The sequence below is a fragment of the Callionymus lyra genome, chromosome 1, assembly GCF_982586985.1.
Source record: "Callionymus lyra chromosome 1, fCalLyr1.hap1.1, whole genome shotgun sequence".
In the NCBI taxonomy this organism is placed as follows: domain Eukaryota; kingdom Metazoa; phylum Chordata; class Actinopteri; order Syngnathiformes; family Callionymidae; genus Callionymus; species Callionymus lyra.
The window spans coordinates 33,497,020-33,511,925 of record NC_141818.1 but is presented as its reverse complement, the minus strand read 5'-3'; the positions used below and the strand labels follow the sequence as shown (position 1 = coordinate 33,511,925).

The following is a 14,906-nucleotide window of genomic DNA, read 5'->3' as shown; positions in this document are numbered from 1 at the left end:
GTGCCATCTGCTGGACGGATTCAAACATGTTTTGGATTATTTATTTCAACCACATTCACTCCCACGTTTAAAAATATCCTTGACATTATTATCGGCCAGAATTATAGTTATATTGCAGTTAAATATGAAGATGGTATATGCTGTATGTTTAGGGTTAATGATAATAATGTATTATGTATTTGTTTGTGGTGTGTAGTTACGTACGTAGTAAATATATTGTAGTCTATAGTGTTATATTTTCAAATAAGGACAATACGAGAATACATTTGTTTTGAATAGATTCGATTCCTTATATATTACTGTGTGTATATCTATGGAAAACTGTGTAAAAATGCGTCAATTTGCAACAAACCTCTATAAAACTATAAAGGGTAGGAAACAAAAACAAAAAATGTATACTTCTTTTTTGAACTACACTGTTTCCTTTTCTCCTTGCTTCATTTGTGTTATTATCATATTATTATTATTTCATTTTTACTTACTGTACAAAAAATGACATATTTTACATATATATTAACAAACACAATGGACTTAACATCATGACGAAATAATTGTAATACAACATAAACAATTATGTTTAATGCCACCTCATCCATGTCATTTTTGCATTAAAAGTTATTGCACAACCAGTCTACTGGGTCCATGTACACAACTCTCGTCCTCTCCTTTCACTAACTGCTCATTTTGATGTCTTCATTTTTAAAATTGAGAACCTTTTGTGGCAACTCTATACGTCTTGATAATTTGTCTTTAGCCTTTTATTGGCATTGGTAAAATGGAGACATGAGTTCTAGTGTCAAAAGTGTTTTTTCATATTTATTTTTAGGTCGGTTTGTTATTTTGTCAGAATTTATTTCCTCTCAAAAATATGTAAGTGAATATATAAAACGTATAGTATAATAGTTTCATTCATCAATTAGTAGAATCGATATGCTATATGCAGCATTTTTGACCTGATTTGAATGATGAGAACGAAGTCGTGGTTTGATGACCCTAAATTAAAGAAAAGTTGCTTTTAATGCTGAAGGGAAATTGATCTCATTACCTTGCTGAGTTTCCACTGATACAATATCACAGTACATACAGTAAGTGTAGAAATCAATGCAGTATCGTGTGTTTGTGACTCTCGCCAAATTGTATGTATAATATAATTTCTTAAATTTGAATTTGACAGCAGTGAACTTGTAGTTTAGGTAATGAAATTTGGACGCATAATAGTACAATATGGGTCTGAAATACAGTGTGAATGCTCAATAATATTTATCAAAGTTAAACAATGATTTCACCGGATCGTAAACAACCCACCATCCAACAACTACTTTAAGACTCCTTGTAAAAAAACATCTAAACAAATGCCGTCCATCCATCCAATTATCTACTTTCCTTTGTTTTGAACAACTGTTCTAATGAAACATCACATCATTTTTAAAGTGATGGCGCCACCTACTGACCTCTAAACAACATGACACTGTTTCATGAAGCTTAATCAGTCGTTGCATGCATTATTAGTTGTGTTAACTCCTTGTAAAACATGATAATGGGAAAAATAACAATAATAATTATTGATGTTAATCCTCATAATGCCCCAAGCAGACATAAGAAGCAGCTAGAAAAGGATGCGACCGAACAAAATATGGTGGCAGAGTGAGTTTTATTCTAGCAGACAGTTTCCTTATTAATACAATGGGATCAGAGAATGGTTGTTTTTCAGCTCGAAGTGTGGAGAAATGAGGACGTGAAGGAAGATAGGAGGGTGTGAGTCATGGCAGGTGTGGACAATGCTGAGCTCAAAAGGTCATATTTCTACATCATCTACGCCATTGTTGCGTTTTTTTTTCAAATGAATTATATCAGAGAGAACTAATGAGCACCAGTGAATCTTTCACCCATTGTTTTTTTTCCTATTACACACCTCATTACCTCACACACAGGACAGTCCGGGCCATTTATCATGTGTTGTGAGACTCATTTTAAGAGTTAGCACGGAAAAATTGAAAGCAATTTTAATGTTTATTAACTGTATTATTTCCACAATATTCCGCTTTGCATTTAAAGCAACAGGTGTAAAAATAAGGAAATATAAGTTTGTCCTTAATATATACTGTATTTCTTTTTAATGCAAAGCCGAACGATCAACTTCTCTTTTCTGACTCCTACACAGTCGTTCACAGCTCAGTAAATTTGTATTGAGGCTTAGCATTTTTAATGACGAAGACATATGGACTCATTATAGTTGTATGTGAGTTAATTCTTGCATGAATACTCTGCTTTTACAACATTTGCTTGTAAGGGGGCAATGATTTAAAATAAAAATAAAAAAATACATCATTAACAAGAACTTCATTTTACTTTTTAAATTTCAGTTCATTCTTACCTTTTTTTTAAACGGGCTCATACTTTACTGTATTTATTGTATATGTTATATAATCTTGGATTAGACACATAACATATTCTCTAATTGTTGTGTTCATTTTGGTGGGTCTATGATTTTATATGGTTGAGACTTTTAGAAAATATTCCTCCCATGTCCCAACAGAAAATCCATGATATCGTAGTTACACTGTTCCGACACTAGGGGAAGCCCTTTTTCTTTTTACTTACTGTTGCTTTAACCTTTTAACATTTATTTAAAAATTGAACAGCTGAAAAAAACGACCTCCCTGGCTGCCAGAAATACATATCCAGTGGTGGAGGTCCTTCACATTGACCCAGAGACAACACAAGGGATACCACAAACACATTTGTTTCTTTTCGGACCACCGAGTCACTTTGACTCTGAGATAACACAAGGGTTAGAGCAACAGTATATAAAATTTTCTAAACCATTTTCGAACAGCAGTGGGTCGTTGATTTCATATGGCAATGAGACTTTTTTTCCTCATAGCAACAGAGAATCCATGACATTGTAGTTACACTATTCTGACACTAGGTGTTAACTGAGTTAAAAAAAATGGATAAAACAAATGTCAATCTTACTTACCGCTGCTTTAAATGTAGTTTAATTTATTTGTAGCAAAAAGTACGGCCATATACTCGCACAATATATTGTACAGCATTTTGTATTTTAGTTTATTAACTTTCAAAATGTTTTTATTTCAAACAAATTGTATATTATACGATATTTACCCGCGGAACAGGTAACACAAAATCTTCTGCCTAGCTGATTAATGATTTCCTTTTTTTTTCCCCGACACATATTTAAGGAAAAGGGTGACATTGGACCTTATTTTAAACAGAAAACAATTAAAACATTAAATAACCCCTAAGACATCAACTTCACAAAATTATTGTATTATTAACATTTCTATGGAAAGTGGAATTTAGGGGTAAAAACAATATATTTTCTATTAAAATAAGTGAAGTTCAGTGATAAATGTGGACAGCAACAGCTGTTTCTAAATCAGGAGATCCAAATAAAAAATGAACTCCCGCCATAAAGATCTTGGAACTCACACTGTGCTGTTTTTTTTTTCCCTCCTTCAGTTTGTGCAAGCATTCCTGTCCACTGCTGAAACAAATAGGTCCAGCATGGCGGTTCAGGAACCGTTTTGTCAGCATCGGTGACTCCAGCTGCTTTTTCTCACGTCAGAAACACACTTTTTTTTTTTCTGTTTTTTTTGGTTATTTTTTTTTTGCTATGGCAGAGGAAAGTAATTTAAAGGCGATAATAACAGTACCCAGATTGCAGTTCACGTTCTGGACGTTAGACGGTGCTAACAATTTGTTTAAAATCAAAAGCAGCGATTGCAGTTCAGGATAATATAATGGATGAAGATAACAAATGACGTCATTAAAAAGCGATACATCTTCTTTTTTTTTATGAATGCCTTCACTTTATTTCTCACCCACTGGTCACATAAGCACCATACAAAACTGTTTTCTTGTTTTTTTTCCAACATGGAATGTGATTGATTTCAGTTAATCACAGTTCCAAAAAAATTAAATACATACATATTTCAATATAAAATTAAAATGGGTCAGGGGGGGTAAAATGGACACGAGAATAGCAAGACAAGCAATGACGATTTAAAAAAATAGACATTTCTTTAGATTATTTTTTTTTTCTGTACAAACATACATGTTCACATATAAATATAGAGAAGTGAAAAAAGTGTATTTTTAAAATACAAAGCTCAAGTTGTACAGTTACATTCCATGTTGACAAAAAAAAAAACAGGAGACGTTGCACAATATTCAAGTCAATTTTTTTTTCTTTGTTCACAGAGACTCCACAATATTGTACACTTTTTTTTGTTTGTTTTGTTTTTCAAATTCAATCCGAGCGGTCGTGCTTCTCCCCCTGGAGTCTGCTGTGGACGTCGCAGGTCGCAGTTTGTTCAGGCAGGTTTAAAAGACTCATTAACACAACAACAGAGTGCCGTAACGATTTTGGGGGGGCATTCTTCTCCATCAGCACTCGCTTAAGAGCTTAAGCATCCTCATTACCGAGTGCGGCATCCCTGTGTCCAGTCTTTCGGCACTGAGCGATATGAAGATTTAAAAAAAACAAGACGAGCACGAACAGGAAAACAGTAAGTTTACATGTTGGCACAGAGAGCAAACGTTGGCCCATCAGACAGTAGAGAAGCATTTTCTTTTCTTCTTTTTTTTTCCCCCCAGTCTAATTCTGCCTGACGTCCTGCAGTAGTATGTTTATCTCCTGGGCAAGCTCACTAGCGTCCAGGTTGGCCTCGTGTCGAATGTCGCCGCGTTTCCCGTTCGGGTGAAACACCCCGTCGAACTCGTCCTCCTCGTAGTTTTCTGGGATTTCCTCCATCGCCGGCAGCCACTTGAGGTGCGGCGGCTGCCCGTTGGTGGTGGACGTGCTGGTGGCTGTCGAAGTGGTATTGGACGGGGCCGTGTGGGTGTTTCCGACGGCGCTGCTCCCAGGGTTCAGGTAGTGGGTGTTGGCGGCCCACGCAGCCACACCCGGCGGGTACACGGGACCTTTCCCACCAGGTAATAGCCCTCTACGATTGTCCTGAGGATGGGCATTGTTGCTATGGTTACCAGAGGCGTTGGCACGGCCCCTCTCGCCGGTGGACGGGCACGAGGGCGGGGTGGTCTCGTTGCACTCGGCGTACGAATCCATATTCGGGGGCAGAAGTCTCTGGAAAACACTGTTCATCTCGTTGAGGAGGGAGCCAGCCCCTCCTCCTCCGACCGAGTCCCCGCCTCCCCCGACCAAAACGCTTCCTCCCTCCTCGCCGGCGGATTCCTTGCCAAAAGTGGAGAAGCTCTTCTGCCGGTCCGAGTCCACCGACGACTGGTCGTCTTCGATGGGGGGTTGCTGCTGGGCGGATTCCTCCCCCGGGATGTACATGTTGTTGCGGTAGTCCGAGGACGAGGCGGGCGAGGAGAGCGGAGGCATCCAGCACTGGTCGGAGTGTCCGAGGAGACGACATTCGTCCGTGCACAGTCTCATGGCTGCGGGAGAGAAGATGAAGGAGTCAAAAACAAACTTATGGAAGAGGCCTTCACTACTTACAAGGGAATATATATGAACAATTCCACACAAAAAATGAATTTCGAAGCAATTTTTTAGTAACAAAACGATTTTCCAAGCATTTATAAGCAGCTATTTTTTTAAGGTGTAAACTCTAAGGTAATTAAAGCATAAAAAAAACTCATTTTTAAGATGCTCATATGCTTAGAAACTTCATCAATGTAAAACTTTGATTTCAGCCTAATGAAACAAAAAGGGTAAAAAAAACTTGCTTTTTTGTTTATCCCTTTTTTTTTTAGTTCTAAGCAAGGTCTGCATGAGATACAGTTTCATAAATTCACAATCTGTTTTTTAAAGGTTAAAAGAGATAGTAAAGAAGACCATGTAATACAACAACGCTTACATCTGATACGTAAACATTCGTCGACTTTTTAGGTGTACACTTTATAATTCTAAAGCAGAAAAGGCTGAAATCGAAGGGAGTTGTACATAGATTAAGTCTTAATGAAACAAAAATCAGGGTAAAAAACATAAGTGATGGTCTGATGACGCTTCATGAAGCAGTGTTATTATTTTCACAGTCCACTAGATGGCGGTCTCTGCACCATTTCCCTTTGATTTGAACAACTTTTCTAGTGAAACATCGCATCATTTTCAAATGGCGCCACCTACTGGTCTGTATGGTTGGGTACCATTTGTACCCGCATTTCTTGTGGTTAATTGAGTTAAAACATTCTATTTATATTTATATTATATATCCTCCTAAAATAGTTATGACCGACGAGGTCCCCCTTTATTTTAATGTAACTTAAAATGTAACTTTAAATAATGATTAATACAATTGTGTGACAATGCTTTAAATGACGACTTTGTTTGTCATGTCTTTGTTTTTGCCATTTTCAGTTATTTGTATCTTCAACTATATTTATGTGTTTATCTCCTGCATATTGTCAATATAGAAAGGGGTGCGTTCGAAAGCAATGTTTGGGGTAAAGCACACTAAACAAAAGAACACCAGGATGATTCAGTCCATTAAGGGGAGAACGAAAGGGACAGTCAGTTTAAGAGGGAGATAGAGAGAGAGACAGAATAACATCATTCACAAAGCAATTACTATGAATTCTCCTCAGTTCAGACATGAAAGCACACACTGTCACTCACCAGGGGGAAAGCAAGGGAGGGAAAAAAAGGAGCGAGGGAAGAGGGAGAGGGGAGAAAAAAAAAAAAAAAAGAAGAAACAACCTCGAGATGCATACTGATGAGTGACAGGCGACTCATTTCTGCTCGAGGGAGGATTTTACAGACACAACTCTATCTTTGGGGCAAAAAAAAAAGAAGCATGCACAACCGCAAAGACAGGAGACACTGTACACCGCTGTGTGTGATAACAAGCATGGAAATAACTCTTTTGTCGAAGAGACGGCGGCGTACGCCAGGGATTGTGCCGCTAACATGCTGAATGAAGTCGCTGTATTGGCAGGTGGATGGAGGTATAATGGGTGGAGGGGCTCGCATGACATGACCGTGGAGCTTTGATTTGTCGGGGAAAAGAGGGTTTATTGTAGTGAGGCAGACCTTTCCTGCTGTTTAAGTGAACAAGCTTCACATCGTTTTTGTGTCGACCGGCTGTGATAAAAATAATAAAACAACCCAGAAATGAAGGGAATGTATCTGTGTGTATATGTTAAAAGTTTACAAAAAAATTAAATCAAAACTTAAAAGTCGATTTTTAGTATTCAACTGGACGTTGTTTATACCTTCAGCAGCCCACTAGATGGCACTAATACTTTTTCCTTCCACAGCTATTTGAGGAGCGCCAACTGCGTCATGAAGCTTCATCAACCCATCACTAGTTCAGTTTCTATAGTTGTTATATGTGTGTTTTGCACGAGATACGGTGTCACGTTAAATCAGTGAATGAACAAATGCCGTTGTCAGTAGTGATGCGCTGATGAAGCTTCATGAAGCAGTGTCTTATTTTTAAAAAACCCAGAAGGTAGGCACCTTTAACAGAGCAGAGAGCGCCATCTAATGGGCCACGGAAATGAGGACACTGCTTCATGAAGCTTCATCAACCCATCACTAGTTGTCAGGGACTAAACAAAACAAGTTTTTTAAATTTTAGTTTCTTTTAATTAATATATCATTTTTGACAATTTTGTTCCCCCATCAATAGAGACCCCTCGTGAAGCTTCATGAAGCATTATCCCTATTTTCCGAGCCAACTGATGCAACTCATCTATTTCTTTCAACAGCTACTGAAACTTCAGATCCTTTTAAAAAGAGGGCGATACCTGTCAAGCTTTAAAAATATAACAATGCTTCGTGAAGCTTCATCAACCCATCACTGGTTTTCCGATACAGGAGTTATTATTAGTGATGGGTTTTTGAAGCTTCATCAAACAGTGTCATGTTGTTTAGAGGTCAGTTGGAAAATTATATTTCATTAGAACAGTTGTTCAAAACAAAGGGAAAAAGTGCAATGACTGCCATCTAGTGGACTCTAGAAATGATTCATGAAGCTTCATCACACCATCACTAGTTATATTTTCCTTGTTTTTTGGTTTAAGGTCATTTTTCACCCATCATTAGAGACAGCCTTGTGAAGCTTCATTTAGCAGTATTTAAATTTACACTGCCCACTAGATGGCACTCTCTGCTGGGTTATCTCTTCCTTTGAACAGCTATTCGGATTAAAGCTCCGAAGATTCTATTAACCTGAGGGCGCAACCTACTGACATTCGCTTCTTAAATCAGTCCTTTTCTAGCTTCAGTAGAATAGTTTAAAACAATGCATTCAAGAGCTTGAGATTGCCACCAACTGGGAAATAGGATAACTGCTTCATGAGGCTTCATGAATACATCACAATTCTACAAAGTCTAGGATGGATTTAATCCCTTTTTAGTTTATTTCCTTTGGTAAAAACAGCTCTAAAATGTGTGTATAAAAGGGAGTGAATAATTTATGTAGATAAGAGTGGAATGTTAGCCAGAAATAAATCGGCAAATTCTCTCAACCTCAGTAGTATTATTATCGTTTAAGGGGATTCAATTCATTATAGAATTTTTTTTTTAACTTTCTGCTCACCTGGGTGAAGTCGATGGTGCATCTCAAGGTGAATCAGATCAGAAATACCCTCCCCGAGCAGCATCCTGTCCACCGGGGATTCCCTTCCCATGTCACAATCACTGTCCCCCGCCTCGCTGTCCCCACGACCACTGTCCTTGAGGCTGAACTTGTCCATGTCTTGTAATGCATATCTAGAGAGAAAACACACATTTTAATAAGAGATTTGTTTGACTGACAGGGGAAAAAGAAGGCGGTTAAGGAAAACAAACAGTGAAAAATCTGGCATTTTTAATCAAAGGTTATTATTGCTGTTAAATGGTTTCACATCACTGGCCAAAGAAAGTAGGTCATGCTTGGCTCATTACTTTGGAAAAGAACCTTCAAAAGTAGACGATATGTGTTTAATAATACAGTATTATATCAGAACAGATTAGGTCGTCTTTAATCCGTTATAAATGTTTGAAAAATCATGCGATCTGCTTAAACCATGTGCGATTGTTAAACTTCAGAAAACTTCAAGAATCTGTCACATCTCTTGACAGGCCTTGGCTGCATAAATCAAACGAGGAGGCAGCGTTCATGAATAAATCTATCCCGGCAGCCACAACGGGCATCAACAAATCCACCTCTGCACCCCCATCTAGGGGTATTCTCTAAGATATGAATGATAAAATAGCCGTGACGGATAATGAGCGAGGCTGTTTCTTACACTGTAACTCATTGACGTGACAGTATGAGAATGTACATTAACATTTAAAAAGAACTTCACCACATGTTGTTGACACACGTAATACAATGAAAAAACAAGTGAACGACGAAAACGAACTGAGTATAAAAAAAAAAAAGTCGATCTCTCCAGGGGGGGGGAATCGGGGGGACAGTGCAGGGGGGCTTGAGGACGAGAGAGGGGATGAATTACCTGTAGCTTCGAGAGTATTTGTTGCCACGGAAACTGGGTCTGGGCTGGTACTGGCCCTGATGGAGCATGGACAGAAGCTGTGAGACTTGCTATATCAAGAAAAAATAGCAAATAAAATAAAATAAAAAAAAAGGGAAGGGAGGAGAATGGATGGGAAGAGGAGGGGTGGGACGAAACAGGAGACAAAAATAATGGATGAGTAAACACAAAATGAATGATGGAGAAACTGATCAACAAAAGATGAGACAAAATGGATGATGGCAGACAAACGGCAAGGTGGGAATGTTTGGAAGGGGACGTGGGGGTGTGGGGGTGTGTGGGGTAATCAAAATGGAGACAAATGATAGACTGGTGATGGATGTGACTGGTGGGAAACAAAGTAGAAACACACGCAGTCTATAATAATCATCAACAATTCTGGGTTACTTTAGGGGGCAGTGTTGTTTAAATATCTCCCGCATGATGGGATTTGGTGTCACAGATAGAAGGAGAAAAACGTGAGACAGAAGAAGAATAATGAATCTGCAGGATGAGATGTGATGAGAAACAGGGTGTGTTTGTGTGTGTGTGTGTGTGTGTGTGTGTGTGTGCAGTCTCACCTCCACCGGTGGAGTTGCGTGGGCCAACTCCAGGGCGAAGCTCTCGGGAATGTGATTGGAGGAGATGGTCACCAGGCTGTTGAGCGACTGGCGGCTGTTGTGATTCTGCCCGAGCTGGGCCCGCTCCATGGGCGGCGTGGACGACGGCGATCGGTGATGGGCCCTGATTGGCAGGGTGCCGTTCACCGTGGGGACGAGGGTGATGTCACCCTTGTGGATTTGCCGGGCAGGTTTTTTGGGGTGGTGCTGGTGAGTGGTCTCGGCCACCCTGCAGTTGTAGTTTCTGGTTTCCTTCTTCTCTTGATTGCAGTATAGAGCAAACAACACCATGATGATCAGGAGGAGCGTGCAGATGACCCCGAGGGCGATGATGACGTAGAGGGAAATGTCCAGAGAGGACTGACCCTGGTTCATCACGGACACGTGGCTCTCCATGTTCTCGTACAGGGTGATTCTCAGAGCTGCTTTGGCACTCAGACTCTCGCTTCCTTGATCTCTGACCACCACCAGCAACTCTGCATGCTCGTGTGGAAAGTTCTTCAAACTGGCGTTGGCGTGGATTTCACACGTTCTCGGATCGATCACGAAAAATCCCTCCTCGTTGCCACTCACGATGGAGCAGATGAGCTCCGAGTTGACCCCCGTGTCGCGGTCGGTCGCCCGCACGACAGTCACCAAGTGCCCGGCTTCTGTGTACTTGGAAGTTGGAACGTCAGCGCTGAAGTTCCACAGCTGAGGGACCACGATTATGGGAGGATTGTCGTTCTCGTCCAGGATGTTCAGCACAATGGTAGCGTTGCTCAGCAGCGGCGGTTTCCCGGCGTCTTTGGCTTGTACCACAAAGGTGATTTGATTGACATCTTCTCTGTCGAATGTGCGCAGGGCATAGATGGCGCCGTTGGACGGGTCAATGGTGATGTAGGTGGAGATGGAGCTTCCGTGAATAGAGTTTTCCAAGATGGAGTAGCTCACCTGTCCGTTAGTATCCAGGTCCTGGTCAGTAGCCAATACAGACGTCAAATACGCCCCGGGGGCGTTGTTCTCCGACTTAAAAATGTCATATTCACCTTTCTCAAAATGTGGAGGGTTGTCGTTTTCGTCGGTGACGTGCACTGTGAAATGTTTGACCGTCGACAAACTTGGGGTGCCTTTGTCCTCGGCGATCACGGTGAGGCTGAACTCTGACCTCTTCTCTCGGTCCAGGGACACGTTGGTCAAAATCATATAGTTGTTCTCGTAGGTTTTCTGGAGTTTGAACATACCCTGGCTGTGAAGTTTGCACTCGACCTCGCCGTTCAGACCGGAGTCCAAGTCTTCCACACTGACCAGGGCCACGAAGGTGTCCAGGGGAGAAGCCTCAGAGAGATAAGCCGCGTCCCCGTTGCCCTGCAGGGTCATCAGGCTGATGCTGATGTCGGGCTTGTTGTCATTCACGTCGATCACCTTCACCAGGATCTTGCAGTGGGCCGGCATGGAATTGGGACCCATGTCCTGCGCCTGGACGTCGATGTCATACGAGGTGACGGCCTCGTAGTCCACCCGCTTGATGAGGGTCAGGTGCCCGCTGTCCGGGTTGATCCGAAACGTCTCCATTATCTTGGGAGACACGTGACTGCTGAACGAATACACTATTTTGGCGTTGGTGCCATCGTCGGCGTCCGTGGCGTTCAGGTCCACGATCAGGGTCCCGACGGGGGAATTTTCCGGGAGGTTAATGACATAAGAGGACTTGTCGAACACGGGGCTGTTATCGTTGGAATCCGCGACACTTATTTTGAGGAGCGTGGAGCCCGTCCTCGGGGGGACGCCCAGGTCGGACGCGGTGTACTGGAGTTCATAACTGGAGCGCACTTCTCGGTCCAGCTCCCGGAGGACCACCAGCTCCGCGTACTTGGCCCCGTCGGTCCTGGACTGGACGTCGATCCGAAAGAAGCCGTTCTGCTGGAGCGCGTAGGTGTAGAGGGAGTTCTCCCCGACGTCCGGGTCCGTGGCGCTGTCCAGAGGGATGCGCGCACCGACGGACGCGCTCTCGGAGATCTCGATGGGGACCACGGCTCTGGCGAACTGCGGCGCGTTGTCGTTGATGTCCAGAACTTCCACCTCGACGTGGAAGAGCTGCAGGTGCTCCGTGGGGAGGGTGAGCACGTCGAACTGGATGGAGCAGTTGAGGTTCTTCTCGCAGAGTTTCTCGCGGTCGATTTTGGTCCTGATGCTGATCTCGCCGTCCTGCTCGCGCACCGCCAGGAACGAGGAGCCGCCTCGCTGCATCGCCCGGAACCGGAGCGACACCGCGCCGGGAAGTTTGGCCAGAACATCCGCGACGTCGTCCCTCAAGCGGGCGACCACCGTGCCCACCTTCTGCTCCTCGTAGATCTGGTATTTCAGGGTCTTGCCGGCGGCTCTGGCTGCCAGGCAAAGACACGACAGCAGCAGAGCAACTTTAAAAAGCGAGGACGCACTTGCTTGTCTCATTTTTGGTTCTAAAAAAAATTAAAAAATAATAAAATCGGTGCGCAAAGTTTACGCGTCTGGATGCTGGTCCTGCATTACTTTACGCTGGAGAACCACAACCTTCCCACAAGTCGCAGACATCCATGACAAATAGAAAAAAAACATCCAAATGTCTCTTTTCCTTTCAGATATTCTGTCAGAGATGTTGCGCGCACCCCAGTGCACAGAAGTCTGCGTTTTTCCTCTCCTTCTCTTCCTTGTTTCGTCTGCTCTCTCCTCCTCTCTCCTTCTCTCTCTCTCTCTTTCTCTCTCGATTTGCCAAATTATCCTCCTTAAGCTAAAAAAAAAAAGAAGAAGCCTCCAATCCAACTTGCTCTCAATCCTTCTTTCCCGGCTCCTTATCCAAGCAAAGACAAAAGGCGTCTGGTAACTCCTCAAACTCTACTCCAGAGTTAAAATAAGGAGGCACTGGCGGGGGAAAAGGAGCCAAACTCCGCCCAAATAAGAGGGGGAGAGAGAGAGAGAAAAGGGGGGGAGAGAGTTTTCTTACTTTGTGGTATGACCGGTGTAATGGACAAAAGGGATAGAATAAACTCAGGGGGGAAAAAAAAACATCAATCCATCCTGTAGTCTTCTATTCCTATAAAGCCACGGGAAGGGTTTATGTTCTCCTCGCTCCAGGTCTGTTTCCCTCCATCACATGAATCCACTCAACAACACACACACAGTATATTGACGTCTAAATCATTTAGTTTTGTATCTTTCCAGCACAAGAGTGCATTTGAGATACAATAAATAACACTGTCCTCCCCCTGACTTCGTGTTGCAACGCCATTGTTTGTTTAGAAGAGTATAAGGGGGAGAATACAATCTTTATTTTATTTATTTTCTGGTGTATCAATGCAAAACAAAAGCACACACAGGGAGATTAAGTCGTGTCGTTTAGGTTTGTTTAACTTTTTTTATTAAAGTTTAATCAATATAATATATATTAATATTGTTTGTGCTCTTTATATGGAGGGTGTGAAGATTGGACCTCTTGTCTATATTGACATTTTATTATCTATCATCACATTGTGTGTTGGTTCTGTGTGACTCATCTGTCAACACACAATTCATACATTTCGGAGGTGAGGTAACACAACTCTGAGTAGTAAAATATTAATAGATGCTGATATATATTAAAGTGAAAAAAAAAGAGGATTTTTGGAAAATATTATAGATTGAGTGTGATTGGTTACACATGGAGTATCCTTATTATCACACCTGTGCTGCTGATGAAGACACACAACTCATCAACTTTTGTGGTTACGTTGAATTCACTTGACTTGTAAGTGTGTTCTGAAAATCAAGATCAAGCAAGCTTTTGCCCTTCTGCTCTCTGAGTAGAGAGATTCAACACAAGAGTGTGGCCACTCTTGTGTTGAATCTTTATGCTTAAAACGTTGATGGTGACAATATGAATTACTTTTTCATTGTGTCAGTGTGTGTGTTAGTTATCAACCTGGTAGCACTGTATGTCCTTAAAAGTGATTGCATTAAAAGGATATTGGCTTCCAGACATTTATTGGTTTGATTTTTGTTTTTACAATTAGTCATCAAACACTGTAAAATATTATCATTTTTTAAGAATAAGACTATGATATATGACCTTACTTTGACTTTAAACAGAAGTTAACTTCAGAGCTCGACCTCGAATTACCCCTGCCAAGAAGGTAAACTGATCGTACAACTTATTTTGGACACACTGTGTATCGATATGAATCGACTTTTTTTTTAAATTTAACATGCAAATACTAATTGTTTGTTGTTTAGTTGGTATCCTATGCAGCTAAAGAAACAATAGAGTCCTGCAAAATCCTGAGGACTGACTGAGGACGAGAGGATACAGTCACGCCCAGCTGCTTTTAAAGGTATTTGGAAATATTTTGGCTATTTATTATATTTATTCCACCAAAAAACTGTGGAACAATCACAACATGTCACAAAATTTCAGTGTGAAACAATTTTTTTAATTTTTTAATTTACATTTAACATGCAAATATTCAGTGTTTGTCCTTCCTTTTGGTGTCATTATTTTCTAAGCACTTAAAGAAACCATAGAATTCTGCAAAATCCTGGCAATGACTGAGGACGAGCGGATACAGTCGCCCCGAGCTGCTTTTAAAGTTGATGTTGAAGCCAATGTTTGGGCTTTCAGTTCTATTTAATCCACCTAAAGAGAGTGGAATAATCGCAAGATGTCACTAAAATTTAGTGTCACCTTAAAATTGTTCAGAAAGTCATGCAAGTGTGTCAAAACGTATCGTATCTTGAGATCAGTTTATCGCTACTGCCCTCCTTTTATCAGTTTTTGACCCCCGTCTTGTGGGTGAAAGCCATCTCAAAACTGAATTTTAACCAAGCACACAAATGATCGTA

At 41.4% G+C, this 14,906-nt stretch overlaps 1 protein-coding gene across 2 annotated transcripts; it reads right to left on the bottom strand.

Moving 5' to 3' along the window:
- Positions 1–3,813: 3,813 nt before the first annotated feature.
- pcdh18a (protocadherin 18a) lies at positions 3,814–12,956 on the bottom strand. 2 transcript variants are annotated; one of them, XM_087803828.1, is made up of 4 exons: positions 10,035–12,956; positions 9,436–9,524; positions 8,535–8,707; positions 3,814–5,427 (listed from the first exon to the last, which is right to left on the bottom strand). In XM_087803828.1, the coding sequence occupies exons 1-4, from the start codon at positions 12,504–12,506 to the stop codon at positions 4,622–4,624; spliced, it is 3,540 nt and encodes a 1,179-aa protein (XP_087659954.1). In that variant the 5' UTR covers positions 12,507–12,956; the 3' UTR covers positions 3,814–4,621. The 2 variants fall into 2 exon arrangements, with proteins under 2 accessions (XP_087659954.1, XP_087659961.1); XM_087803835.1 differs by having other exon boundaries at positions 9,436–9,491.
- Positions 12,957–14,906: the final 1,950 nt, after the last annotated feature.